Source organism: Vidua chalybeata, chromosome 1 (genome assembly GCF_026979565.1).
Source record: "Vidua chalybeata isolate OUT-0048 chromosome 1, bVidCha1 merged haplotype, whole genome shotgun sequence".
In the NCBI taxonomy this organism is placed as follows: Eukaryota; Metazoa; Chordata; class Aves; order Passeriformes; family Viduidae; genus Vidua; species Vidua chalybeata.
Genome location: NC_071530.1, coordinates 145,233,084 through 145,245,677, shown reverse-complemented (window position 1 = coordinate 145,245,677; position 12,594 = coordinate 145,233,084). Strand labels below are relative to the sequence as shown.

At 44.8% G+C, this 12,594-nt stretch overlaps 1 protein-coding gene across 1 annotated transcript in view; it reads right to left on the bottom strand.

Annotated features, from left to right (window-relative positions):
- CCN4 (cellular communication network factor 4) overlaps positions 1-7,215 on the bottom strand; it is a 33,952-nt gene extending 26,737 nt beyond the window's left edge. The window contains exon 1 of the mRNA XM_053958878.1: positions 7,048-7,215. Coding sequence (XP_053814853.1) covers positions 7,048-7,095 — 48 coding nt within the window. The 5' untranslated portion in view covers positions 7,096-7,215. The remainder of the gene's footprint in view (positions 1-7,047) is intronic.
- Positions 7,216-12,594: the final 5,379 nt, after the last annotated feature.

The following is a 12,594-nucleotide window of genomic DNA, read 5'->3' as shown; positions in this document are numbered from 1 at the left end:
CAAAAGCTTCAGTAAGAAAACAACAAAAAGAGAAGTCTGATCGTAGTGTGGAAAACTGGTGGAGCATGGAAAGAATCAAAATCTTTAAGCCGCTCAGAAATTAAAATGTGACCTGTATTTACAAATTCTAGAAAATGGAAAGCGCTATAGTTCATGTAGCTACAAATTATTGCTACCTTCTAATGAAAATAAAATCAAATGTTTAATAATGATAGTCAGTGAGTCATTCAGAGCAATTTTGGTCAAATCTGTGAAACCTGTGTGGGCTGCACTGTTCCTGGTGGCATATAGAATTACAAAGTTGGTTACTACTCACCTGACTTTACTGTGTTCTTTTCCTTATACACAGATACTGCAAGGGTGCAAGGAATAATGGGTTTAAACTGAAGGAGGGTCAGTTTGGATTAGACATAAGGAAGATTTTTGGAAGGGTGGTTGAACACTGGCACTGGTTGCCCAGACAGGTGGTGGATGCTCCATTCCTCAATACACTGACAGTCAGGTTGGAGGGCTCTGAGCAGCCTGGCTGATTTGAAGATGCCCCTGCTCACTGCAGCAGGGTTGGACAGTATAACCTTTAAAAGTCCTGTCCAACCCAAACCATTCTGTAATTCTATGACTACATATGATATTTTCATATTTCTAAATCTAATGTAAATACCAACTGAGTCAAGCTACACAGTTGCAGTTGGACAGTTGTTAGAGATGTAATAATAAAACCAATCCATCATATCTACTTGGAAGCCTTTCACTGGAGATTATTTCAATATGTTTGGAAGGGAAAGGGCAAGTTTACTTCAAGATGAGTAGGAGTTTGTTTCATGCTGGACGAAGAGATCTTGCTGCACCTTCCCATCACCAAGCATGAGATTTTTTTTTTCCTAGGAAATCTTGTGGATTTGCAATGCAAGCTCATAGAATAAGGTCCTTTTGCAGTGCTGGAATTGCTCTGTGACAGCAAAGGCTTAACTGTGCAGGTGTCCAGCAACATCAGGATCCAGGTGACTCATAACCCTCCGTGGACAAGCCCACAATTATTTCTGCAAATACCTCTCAGGTTTCCTTTTGGGCTCATTGCTCGCCATCCTGGATTTCATGAAACTTGGCCTTCCAACTTGCTCATCTCTTGTTTGCTTTATAGGTTAAGTGGAATGACAGACCCAGACTAATAAAACAGAAGAACAACGTGGGAGCTATTGAGAAAGAGAAGAGGAACTGAGATGACCACAGAGTCCTGGAATGCATTACCAACCCAAGTATTAGAAATTCATTATTTGAGTTGTGCCACAAAGTTCAGCTTAAGTGCTATCTTCTTCCACAGCTATTTCAGCCTAAAGGCTCTCCTTTCCTTCCCCAACCACAAGAATATTTACTTGTGGGACAGAGTCAGTGGTTGGCACCCACAGAGGTAAAAATGCCTTTTTTCCCCTTTTACTTTCCCACACCTTGCCCAGATGCAAGGATTACAAAACCCAGCAGCAGTCTATGAGAAAATACAAGGGATTAAAAGGACTCCAGAAGCTTCACACAGGATGCCAGAACACACATAAGGTTTCAGTATGGATGCAAATAAATAACAGCACCAGCAGAGGTACATCCCACAGCTGGGAGACCACCAGGCTGTAGAAGAACCCGTGATCCTCACCCATAGCTAGGAAACTCAGAGCAGCACTGGAGAATACCTGCACAGAGCTCCTAAAGCAGCAGTCAGAGTCCCTTGGCCCTGCAGCACAACTGTAAAAATCAGTTCTGTGATCTCCTGCATGGGAAGCTGAAGAGAACTCACCTCAGGGTGCAGCAAACCCTGGGTGGCACAACACGTGAAGAGGGAACGATGGGGAAATCAGTTGCTGGAAGTCCAGTCCAACTTGGCAGACATCACAACACAGAAAGGAAACAAATGAATAGCATTTCTTTGGGCCTATCAACTATCAGTCAATGTTTCCACTCAACAGAAAGGGAAACTTGTGCTTTCAAGACAAGGACCATAAGAAAGAGGATGCTTGAACTATATCATATGAAAGCAAAGGGGAAAGCAGGAGGAATAAATTAATCCAGGATACCTACCCAAACCTCCTATTAACAAATCTGAAAGACTGAGTAAAATCTCATCCTGCTTTCTGGCCCACACCATGAGGCACTGTCAGGTTCAATATTCAAATGTATCTTCAGCTGAAGCTGTGGATGTCCAGCTTTTGCCAGGCCACAGCTGCCAAGGTTCACATACATTTCTTGGGTTTAAAAACAGCTTCAATTCCACTCATGCATGAGAGCCAGTGCTGTCCAGACAGAAATGCTCAAGACCCCTCTGGGACACTGAGACATCCAAAAGGAGCAGTTCTCAGTAAGCTGAGCCCTGGCAAGATGCTAAAGCAACTCTTAGCATCCTAACATGGGAGCCCAGAGCTTCTGAAGAACGAAGACAAATGCCTCATATAGGTATAGAGGACTTCTGTGCCCAAATTTTTGAGCATAGCACCTGGGGAAGGCAGGAGAAACTAAACATGCTTGAGTCCTTGAAAGGACAGATACACAGAATCACCAAATAAATCTCACACTTTTGCTAAAATCCATAGCTATCACTTTTAACTAATGCCTTCTCCTGGAGAAGCCTCACCTGAGAGCAGGACTGCTGCAGTGTGGAATGGGGACAGGACCTGTCCCAGGGGACAAAAACAGGCAGTGGCACAACTGTGAGGAGGGTGAGGAAAGGAATTCCTGTCCACAGCTCTGTTGTAGTTGATGCTGGAAAAGATACTGTTTCACACTACCAAAGCAAATTCAGACACTTACAGGAAAAAAATATGAAAGAAAACGCATCAGGTCCTACTTCTGCGTGTGTGTGTCTTTCTGTGTGTGTGTGTGTGTGTCTGTGAGTGTGTGTGTACTTAGGAAGCATCTTCATCAGAAACAGACTTGGGTGTGGGCCTCTGATCCATGTGAAGAACATTCAGTGCTACCTTCAGGATGTTGCCTTAGCAATGAGTTCACTCTGCAAGTGGATGTGTGAGGAGGGTCTGCCAAATGAAAGATCAGCTTTGGGAAGGCCCTGTGCACAATGCAGCCATACCCATGGGAGCTGTGTCTGCCAGCTTCAAGCCTCAAGATGTCAATTTCCATAGCTGAATCTTCAGCTGCTATAACCACAGCAATTTAATTGTCATCTACAATTTATGGAAGTGTAGGATAAGAGTCCTTCTGCAGAGAAGTGTACCCAGTCTATCTCTGGTAACCAGATGTTGTCAAGCAAGAGGGAATAGTGGGAAGGTTAGAAGGACAAGGCACAGCAACTTTGAACCTGTGCTGCCTGAGATTATCTGTGCATCATTAGCCATGGTGCAAACCAGGAGCATTCTGTTAAGAAGCACTTAGCAGGTGCTTCTGTTAAACCTCAGCTCACCCTCCCTGGAGAGCCCTGGGATTTTTACAGGGAACAATAAAGGTGTCACTTTTTCTTTTCTTTGTGTTTTTGTTTTGCTTTGTTTTGGTTTTTTTGTTTACGTTTGGTGAAAATATGTTGGGTTTTTTTTTCTGGAAGAGCCCAAAGAAATTTTAATTTTTTTTTTTCCTGCTTCCAAATCCAAATATTTTAAAGACTAAATTCTTGGCTTTATATCTGTAAAATAAATCTCATAAAAGAAAGAAAAAAAACACATTGTGGTTCTTAACACACAGCCTGAGGCAGCCCTGAGCCTGCGTCATTATCAGTTACTGTGTAGTGAAGTAAGGTGTCCACAAATGAGATGGTGCCAAATAAAACCATTTCTGAGCATCTCTCTTCTCCTTCCCACCCATCAAAGCCAAAAGCTTTGTGTTTGTGTACCATGACTGCCATCACATCAGATAAATTACTACCTGCCTGCTAGTAGATGTGATGAAGAACAACTTGATTCTTTGCTTTCTTTTTCTATTTGAGAAGCCTGCAAGTTTGCATTCACCCTATTATTTTTTATTTTAGATTGTCAGATCCACACAGCACCCATTCCTTCACTTCAAATGTTTTACAAACCTCCAATGCTGTTCTTCCTACATAAGCTCCTTGACTAATTTTCTACAACGTGCAGAATAGTTTCTTTAATCATCACCCTGGTTTAGGACATTTTGTCCTTTCTGAATAAGTGGCCTCACACTTCTGAGTCATCAGGACTAGAGACTGAAGATGCTGGCTCTGACTCCTCAATGTGCAACACTGAAAGGAGCCAACACATCCAGTTTTAAAGCCCTTGCTGCAGAAATGACTCAGGCACTGAGGAATCTCAGCCTGGTTGAAGGGACTTAGGCTCCCATGGTCTCTGTCCTTAGATCTATGTAAAATTTTAAAAAAAAAAAGTATTTCAAGAATTTTTTCAAAACTTATGCCTAATATTCCAGCTATGTTCAGTTATTTTTTTCTTTTTTCTTCACAAGCCCATCACCTGCGCAGTTTTGCCCCCCTGTCGATAAAATTCTTTAAGAACTGAATAATTCCTTGTCGTTTCAAACAGGAGATGCAGAACCTGAGAGCTGCCTTCTGCAATGCCTTCGAGACCTGCCTGACCTTTCTATATTATCTCCTCTACCTTTCTCCCTGGAACAATATTATATCTAACCCAAAGAACCCTCCTCTTTCCCAGTGGAACATCTTTTTCTGTCCATAGTTCTTCCTATACGTGAAGAGTGACAAGTCTCCAGGGAGACCACAGGGCTTTGCACAATGTGCACAGGGACCTGCCTGGTGCTACCACTCCATCGATGTCTCTACAGAGTTAGAAAGATCTTTATTACTGTTGTGGTTATGCCAGCAAAGACAGAAACTATGGATGATAAGGTGGGGCAGTGTTGGACCTTTACCAGGACTCATTTGTTATGACTCTCATGACTTAACTAAAATATCTCATGAGCAAGGTGGCCATGCCAGCTAAATATTCACAATATCCCAAAATAATTGCAATATTCTTTGTTTCTTCATACAGTGCCCTTAATCAGACTAAACTAAGAATTCTCTGCTCCCAAAAGTCCTTTCAATACTACATAGGCTAATACTCCCTCCCAGGTGCTCTCCCCATCCCCTCTCACTGATCCATGCTGTACACTTTTTTCATCCCTGTTTCCTCACTCCTTTGTATATGACAAACAGAAACCTGCTTTTCCTCAGCCTACCAACCTCCCATCACATCCCAGTTCAGGCATGGAGAGGGTCCAGAGAAAGCCAGTTCATTACTGGGGAGAAAGGATCCCCACACGGTGATTTCTAAGCACAGCCTTCCAAATTCCAACCCCATGTGTATGTTCAGGAGGTGATAGTGTCCCTGAATGCTCCAAGAAGCAGCTTCACCTGCTCTGCTCAATGGACATCCTGAGCTGGAACTCAGCTGTTGAGACCCAGGAGACTTTTTAGGCTATTTTTAAAACCGGTTCTGAACTCTTTCTAAATACTCTTTAGACCAAATATGCTGCTAGGAGTATCTGGATTGCATTCACTTGCCTACCCCCTCAGCAAGTGCATGTGCCTGCATGTATTGACACACTCACAGAGATTTTTCATGCCACAGCAGGTTTTTTACAAAAATCTTTGATACCAAGGGAACCCAGGACAACCACTGCACAATTTACAAGGTTTGCACAGATCTCTCCTAGTGACAGTGTTTGAGGGGCAGGGCGCACCTCCCTCCTTTGATTTTTTCCTCGCTGAACAAAAATCAGCTGCAGTAAGAACCAACTTCCCGCAGGAGCACAAGAGGTGCCGTTTGTTTGCTGTCGGTTTTGTGGTGTGTTTTATTTTACAGAAGACGCCCTGTTATCAGCATCCACGCAGGACTTATCTCTGTGCCATCTGCTGTCACACAGGTGTGCCTGGTGTGCCGCACCACGCGTGCTGCTTTCCTGGATTAGAGTCTCTCACAAAACACGAGCCAGCCCCTGATGCCAGCAGCCCCGGCCGCGCAGAGCAGTTGCTGTCACCCCGCTCCGAGCACAGGGATGCTCAGACACCGCTGACACGTGTCTGGCTCCGGGAACACCCCGCCTCGAGCTGCGTAGCCCAAACGGGTCTCTAACATCCCGCTCACTCCCGGGGTCCCCAAGGCTCCCTGAGCCTCCGGGGATGGGGGACAGGGGACAGGGCACCGCTCACCTCCGAGGACAGGCACTGCTTCTCCCGTCGGACCCTCACGCTCCCCACGGCTGCTCTCATTCCAGCCCTCTCGCCCGGGAATTCTACCCGAGCTGCGGCAAGCACCGGGAAAGGCAGAGCAAAACTCGGGCACCTTTGGGAAACAAGCGGCTTCCCCGGACCGGTTTTCCACAGCGGAGGGGGAGGAAAGCGGCTGCTGCTGCTGGAGCAGCAGCTCCAAGAGATCGGGAGGGGATCAAATCCTCCTCCCGCGGCGGCCCCGAGGCAGCGGCGGGAGCGGCTCCACCTGCGGGAGCGGCACCTCCAGGACCCGGTCCCGGTTCCGACACGGCTTCGCCCCGCCCCGGTACCGGCACCGGGGCTGCCTCGGTCCCGGAACTCCTGGGCATCGCCGCCCGGCGGGAACCTGCCCTTTCCCCTGCATACCGGTCCCTGACAGCCTCAGCCGTGCTGCTGAGGGGAATCTCCTCATCCTTCTTTTGCTCCATGGCACAAATAATAACAATGAATAGAAAAAAGAAAAGAAAAAAAAAAAAAAAACAAAAAAAAAAAAAAAACCCAAACCTATAGTTTTCTGTGTTGATCCACCTGGATGCTGAGAAGAGCTCAACTCTGAGACGCTTCTGCATCCTTTCCTTTCCTTTCCTTTCCTTTCCTTTCCTTTCCTTTCCTTTCCTTTCCTTTCCTTTCCTTTCCTTTCCTTTCCTTTCCTTTCCTTTCCTTTCCTTTCCTTTCCTTTCCTTTCCTTTCCTTTCCTTCACCTTTCCTTCACCTTTCCTTCACCATTCCCTTCCTGCTCTCACACCTCCCACCTCCCCAAATCTTCCAGTGCCCTCCTTCCCACACGCAGCACACTCGGCTCTCCCAGCTCATCCCGCATTAAATCCCCAGTGTGTTTGCAGAAGACAGCTCTCCCCGGCAGTTTCCAAACTCACCTGCAAAATGCTGCTTGCTGCTAGAATCCAGGGCAAAAGCCACCTCATCCCTGGAAGCCGGGATTAAATACATTTGATTGAACCCAGATTTAGAGCCGTTTTGAACAAAAACACCACTTTGGGGAATGCAGAGCAATCCTGAACTGGCAACTCAGCCCAGGCACTCTGCCTTTTTCTCTTGGCTCTTTGGGGATTTTATTAAAGACAGACCTGACGTCACGGTGAAGGACAAGCCCTGCATTTTTCCTCTGGAGAAACTTTTCCTGCCTTCACTTCTTCATTTTTGTGTGTGGTGTTGTCCCACCTCCTGCATTTCAGTGCATCGCCGTGAGCCAAAGGGCTCTTAAAGGGAAAGCTGCACGCCGGGATCCAGAACACTGCGATTTTAGCTCAGCTCCAAAAGGCGCAGAGCTCATCCCTCATGTTGCTGAAGGCATTCAGACTCTGGCAATGTAGCTAGTACAGCAAGAAATGTTTGATCTGACTTTACTGGTTACAATCAATGACATGACACGTATACAATTATTCACAGATGTTTGATGTATTTGATTTTTAAAAATGGTGACTTCATTTGAAGAGCAAAAGGACATTTGTCCTGCACACCCTGTGGGAAGCAGTCTGACGACTCCTTTGGGACTCCTCTCTTTACAGAGCAACCCTAGATCACACAATCCCCTGCCATGCTGCACATCCCTTCCATGATTTCAGTGTTTAGGAGTGTGCATCAGCCCTGGGCCCAGTTACACTTCTGTGCCAGCGCTGGGCATGACAAATATTGTCCAGGTACATGGGAGTGCAAACCCCACCTTGAACTCAAACATCCCCCCCAAACTCTCTGATCACCTGTGTCCCTGCTAATGTATGCCCTGATTTTATCTGAGAAATGTCTGATGTATTTTTCTCCTTTTACTTAGGCACAGGTATAGGTAAATCTGAATTGGAAAGAATTTGAAGTCTCTTTCATCCTTAAACTGAAGTAGAATATTATAAGGAAAATGAGTGCTAGCAAAGGGAAGGAAAACTTTGTTAAACAGCTTCACTGGTCTTAAATGCAAGAGTTTATTCATGGGCTAAAATAAGTGTCAAGGTAAATTTAAAAGTAGGCAAACCTTTCTTTTTGATGTGACAGGCTGGGCAGTGATGGGTGAATGAATCACTCTGATGGCCAAACTAGAACTGAGATGTTTCCTTAACCTCTGCTCAGCTTTGCTTACCACCTGGAACTCAGGTGTGCCAGGTTGGGTTGGGATGAGCCACTCCCAGCCCCTCATCCTAAGCAGTCATCCAGTATAAGAAGAATGTGGAGCTGTTGGAGTGAGTCCAGAGGAGGTTACTATGATGATCAGAGGGATGGGATATCTCTCCTGTGAGGAAGGGCTGAGAGAGTTGGAGTTGTTCAAGCTGGAGAAGGCACCAAGAAGACCTTATAGCACCTTCCAGAACGTAAAGGGGCTCCAAGAGAGCAGAGGAGGGTCCTTTGGCCTTCATGTAGTGACTGGGCAAGGAGAAATATTTTTATGCTGAAAAAGGCTAGATTTAGATTAGCTATTAGGAAGAAATCCTTCCCTGTAAGAATTGTGAGAGACTGGAGCAAGTTCTCCTGATAAACTGTGAATTCCTTGTCCCTGTAAGTGCTCGAGACCAGGGCTTCTGGTCTTGGATGGGGCTCTGAGCAACCTGGTCCAGTGGAAGATGTCCCTGCCTGCAGAAGAGGGGTTGGAACTGGCTGATCTTTACATTCCCTTCCCACCCAAACTATTCTGTGGTTCTATCCCAGCCCTCCTGGGTGTCTGGTGCTGTTTGCTCTGCAGACTTGACACAGCTGAATGCTTGAGGCTGGGGCTGACAGTGGGGTGGGGAGGGTGAGAAGTCTGCTCCAGTAACTTCTGGTCACACAGCAGCTTCTATCCCTTTGTGCTGTGTGATGTGACATGGGCAGAGTAATGGTTCCACACCAGCTGGACCAGTGAGCTCTAAAAGATCAGTTTGTTTGTGTGACAGTCTGGACAGACAGCTGCTCTGGGAGATGATTCAAACAGAATTAAATCAAACTGAAGGAAGTTCCATGAGCTGTGTTCCTCCTCCAGCACCTTCACCCCTACCACAGCCCCTTCCCAGGACTCACAACCCTGAAGACCAGGCTCAGGATTATGTTTTCTGTCAGGCTCCTCCAGAACTATGTCTATTCTCCCTCCCTTATATCCTCCCCATTTTCCCTCACTTCCTCCTCTGTTTGTTCCTTCCAGCTTTTTCTATTTCAGTATTTCTCTCTCACCCTGCTGTCACCAGCACATCTTTCCTTGTACACTCTTGATATTCTGCTGGGGAACGTAGCACAAACCCTGCGATCTTGGTGTTCACCAGGTGGTGTTCACCTGCATGTGGACACTACTAAGTGCCAGACTTTGGGGTCCAAACTTCTAGTACTTTGTGAAGCGAAAGTAGCATTTTGAGAGTTCAATTCCTCTGACCTGCGTGAAAAGGCCTCTTTTTTAAAAAAAAGTGAAACTATTTTGGTTAGTATAGGGTAAAAGGCTCAGATGTAAATCTGGTAGCTAATATTTCATACAAATTGTGATTGCTGGCTTGGAGATGAAGGAGCCACGATAGCAGGTCTAGTAAAAATAACTTCCCAAATGAAGGAGGAACAAAAGTTCAAAGCTCCTGTGGTATCACACTACAACATCAAGGGAAAGAGCACTTTAGAAATGACATAAAAATGGCATTGTGTTGGTTTGGGTTTTTTTCCCAAAAAACATTTGGTTATCTCCCTCTCTGACTATTTCCTCAGCATATTTCATTGCCTCAGTGAATTCCTTAGCAAATGCTGTGGTCAAGTGTGTCAGCAAGGATGAAATCATTGAGATGTGGACATCTGGCTGTTTGAAGCTCCACAGCTCACCTCAGCTGGCTTGTATGAGTTTGTCATGTGATCATAAACCAGACAGTCTGTCTTAGCTTGGATGAGACAGGGCTCAAGGACTGGCCCTGCAGCTCCAGGGCAAGGGTGCTGAGACATCCAGGTGCCTGAGCACCCTTCTGATAGTGATTCCTGTGTGGATATGGCACACTGGGGTACTTACAGGTGTGTCTGGGTGTAATGTTATTTCATTAAATCCCAAATTACAGGGATATTTTGGCTCCTGTTGAGAGAGAAGTAGCCCAGACCCGGGCTTCTGTGAGCTCTCTGATCCCTTGAAAATAACAATGCTAAAAGAGATCACTGCAATCCTGTGTCACCCTGGCTTGATCCTGGGGAGTCTTGTACTGACCTCAGTAAATGAAGGCTCTAAAACCACTTCTCTGTCTAATTCAAAGACTTCAATTTAAGATCTTCAAATGATGGAAAATCCACCTTATGTTTTGATAAGTTCAGTTACATTCACTATTAAACATTTGTGCCATATTTCAGTCTGAGTTTGCTGGTTTCATCTTTCTGCCAATGTCTGCTTGGCTGATGAGAATTCAGCACTTTCTTCCAGCATATAAATATGCAAAGGTTCCATAAATCACTGCTGACTCTTCTCTTTAATCAAACAAGGAAGCCACAATGTTTTTAATTCCCAGTGTCAAATTGGTTTTTGGGAACTTGAATGTAACAGTTTTATGACTTTTATCTCTTTACCTTTCCCTTTCCATGGACATTGTATCTGCAAATGCCACTATCCATCACTCTACAGCCATCCACAGTGAACAGGAAACAGGCAGCATGTCCCAGTTCAAGCTAGCTCTGATTCTGTCAGGTTAATGCTTTAATATAATTTTTTCCTCAATACATCCCTTATGCCTCTTGGCCACATAAACAGGTTTCTCAATTTGACTTCATTTTACAGTCTTCTTAGAACAAGTAAACTGGGAAATTGATTGATTTATTTTATGCTGTTGGATTTGTCTGACACTTTTACTGGAGGCTGTAGCAAGCCAAAGAATACAGGGACAACTAAGAGCAGAAAAAGAGCTCAGGGAGGATGGGTGCTGTTTTCTCTTGTAAATGCATTACAAGAATAGCTCCTTGTCTGTAGCTGCTTTCCTTTGTAAATAGGTGAGATCAGTCTACTGACAAGTCCAGGGGAAAAAAACCAAAACACCTTGGACTTTCCTGACTCATTAAAGGTAAGGGCTGAGTCATGAATCTGACTTTTAAATGATCCAAACCACTAGCTGTATTAGTTTCCTATCAGGGTGCTTTTTCTTCTGCTTTTCTCTGTGATGAAGGTGACATCCTGTTCAATCAGGAGAAAGGCTGGGTTTCAGGAAGCAAATACTGGAATGGAAAGGGAGGTGGAGAAGTCAAACTGCATCATCAATTATTGTTGCTGTTATTGACACTACTTAGGTGACAGGAAGGAGTTACATCAGCCTGGGCCTTTGAAATATCAAAGAAGCTTTACAAACAAGAGCATGTAAACATCTGTTTTAGCTGACTCTCTATATCATCGAACATCTGAACACTCAGCCAGCCCCACTTCAGCACAGGTGAATATCTCATTTTCAGAGTTGCTGGCCTTTGCAGATGAGACCTGACACCTGAGTGAAAGAAGCTGCAATACTACAGGAAGATTCACTCTTTTGCTGTCTAAAGATTCTTTCCAAAAGAAGATGGACAGAAATCACACTGGATACAGAGCCAAGTGCCCCTCTGCTCCTGCTCAGCCTCGTGTCACCCTGATGCAGTGATGCAGAAGGTACCAGGATCTAAGGTGGTAAATCCAGCACTGAATTCCCTCAGTCCTTTAGAAAATGCCAGATGAAGGGATTTACCTTGGAATGTTGCTCAGCCCAGGTTTCCATTACTGAGTACATATGCACCATGCTGTGTGGCTTGAACTCCTTGTGCCAGAATATTTGTGGGGCTGATCACACACCCAGCTGCTAAACAGAGATTCAGCTGGTCCAGGTAAACCAGCCTGACTGTCAGCACTCCAGGACCAACTGGTCATTTCTCCAAAGAGCTGGTGTAAATCAGCTCCACTGATTTAGGTGAGGCAAAGCCAAGTCCGAAAAATGGAACATTCAATATTTAATTCATTCATGCAGCCAAAATAATTTATTCTCACCATTTAAGCAGGACTATTGCCTTTGAGGAGACATGACTGTGGTTTCATTCCCCATAAATAAAGTCAGATTTATTAGGACAGTTCTTCAGCTGGTGTCAATCTGTGTGACTCCTTTGATTTCAGCAGTACTAATCTGGCTGACAGCATCTGAGCTGTTCCACTGTGAGCAAAAATGTACAGGCACCAATGACAGTAGCTAAGAAACAAGTCATTAAAATACTGTAGTTTCCCATATAAAAGATTATAGAACTTTATATCAATTTTCAAATCTGTGTTATATTAGATTTTCAGTTACTGATGACAGCAACATTGTATTTTCTACATTGCCCTCAATAGCAATGGCCTCACTACTGTGTTCATCCATTCATAAATTCTCATAATTTCCTGATGGACATTTATGTGGGCAAAACACATACTCTGATGGTTTTGAACCACTACCAGACATTTGTAACAATGGCAACAGTACCCTAGGGTATCCAGTGTTTTTCCT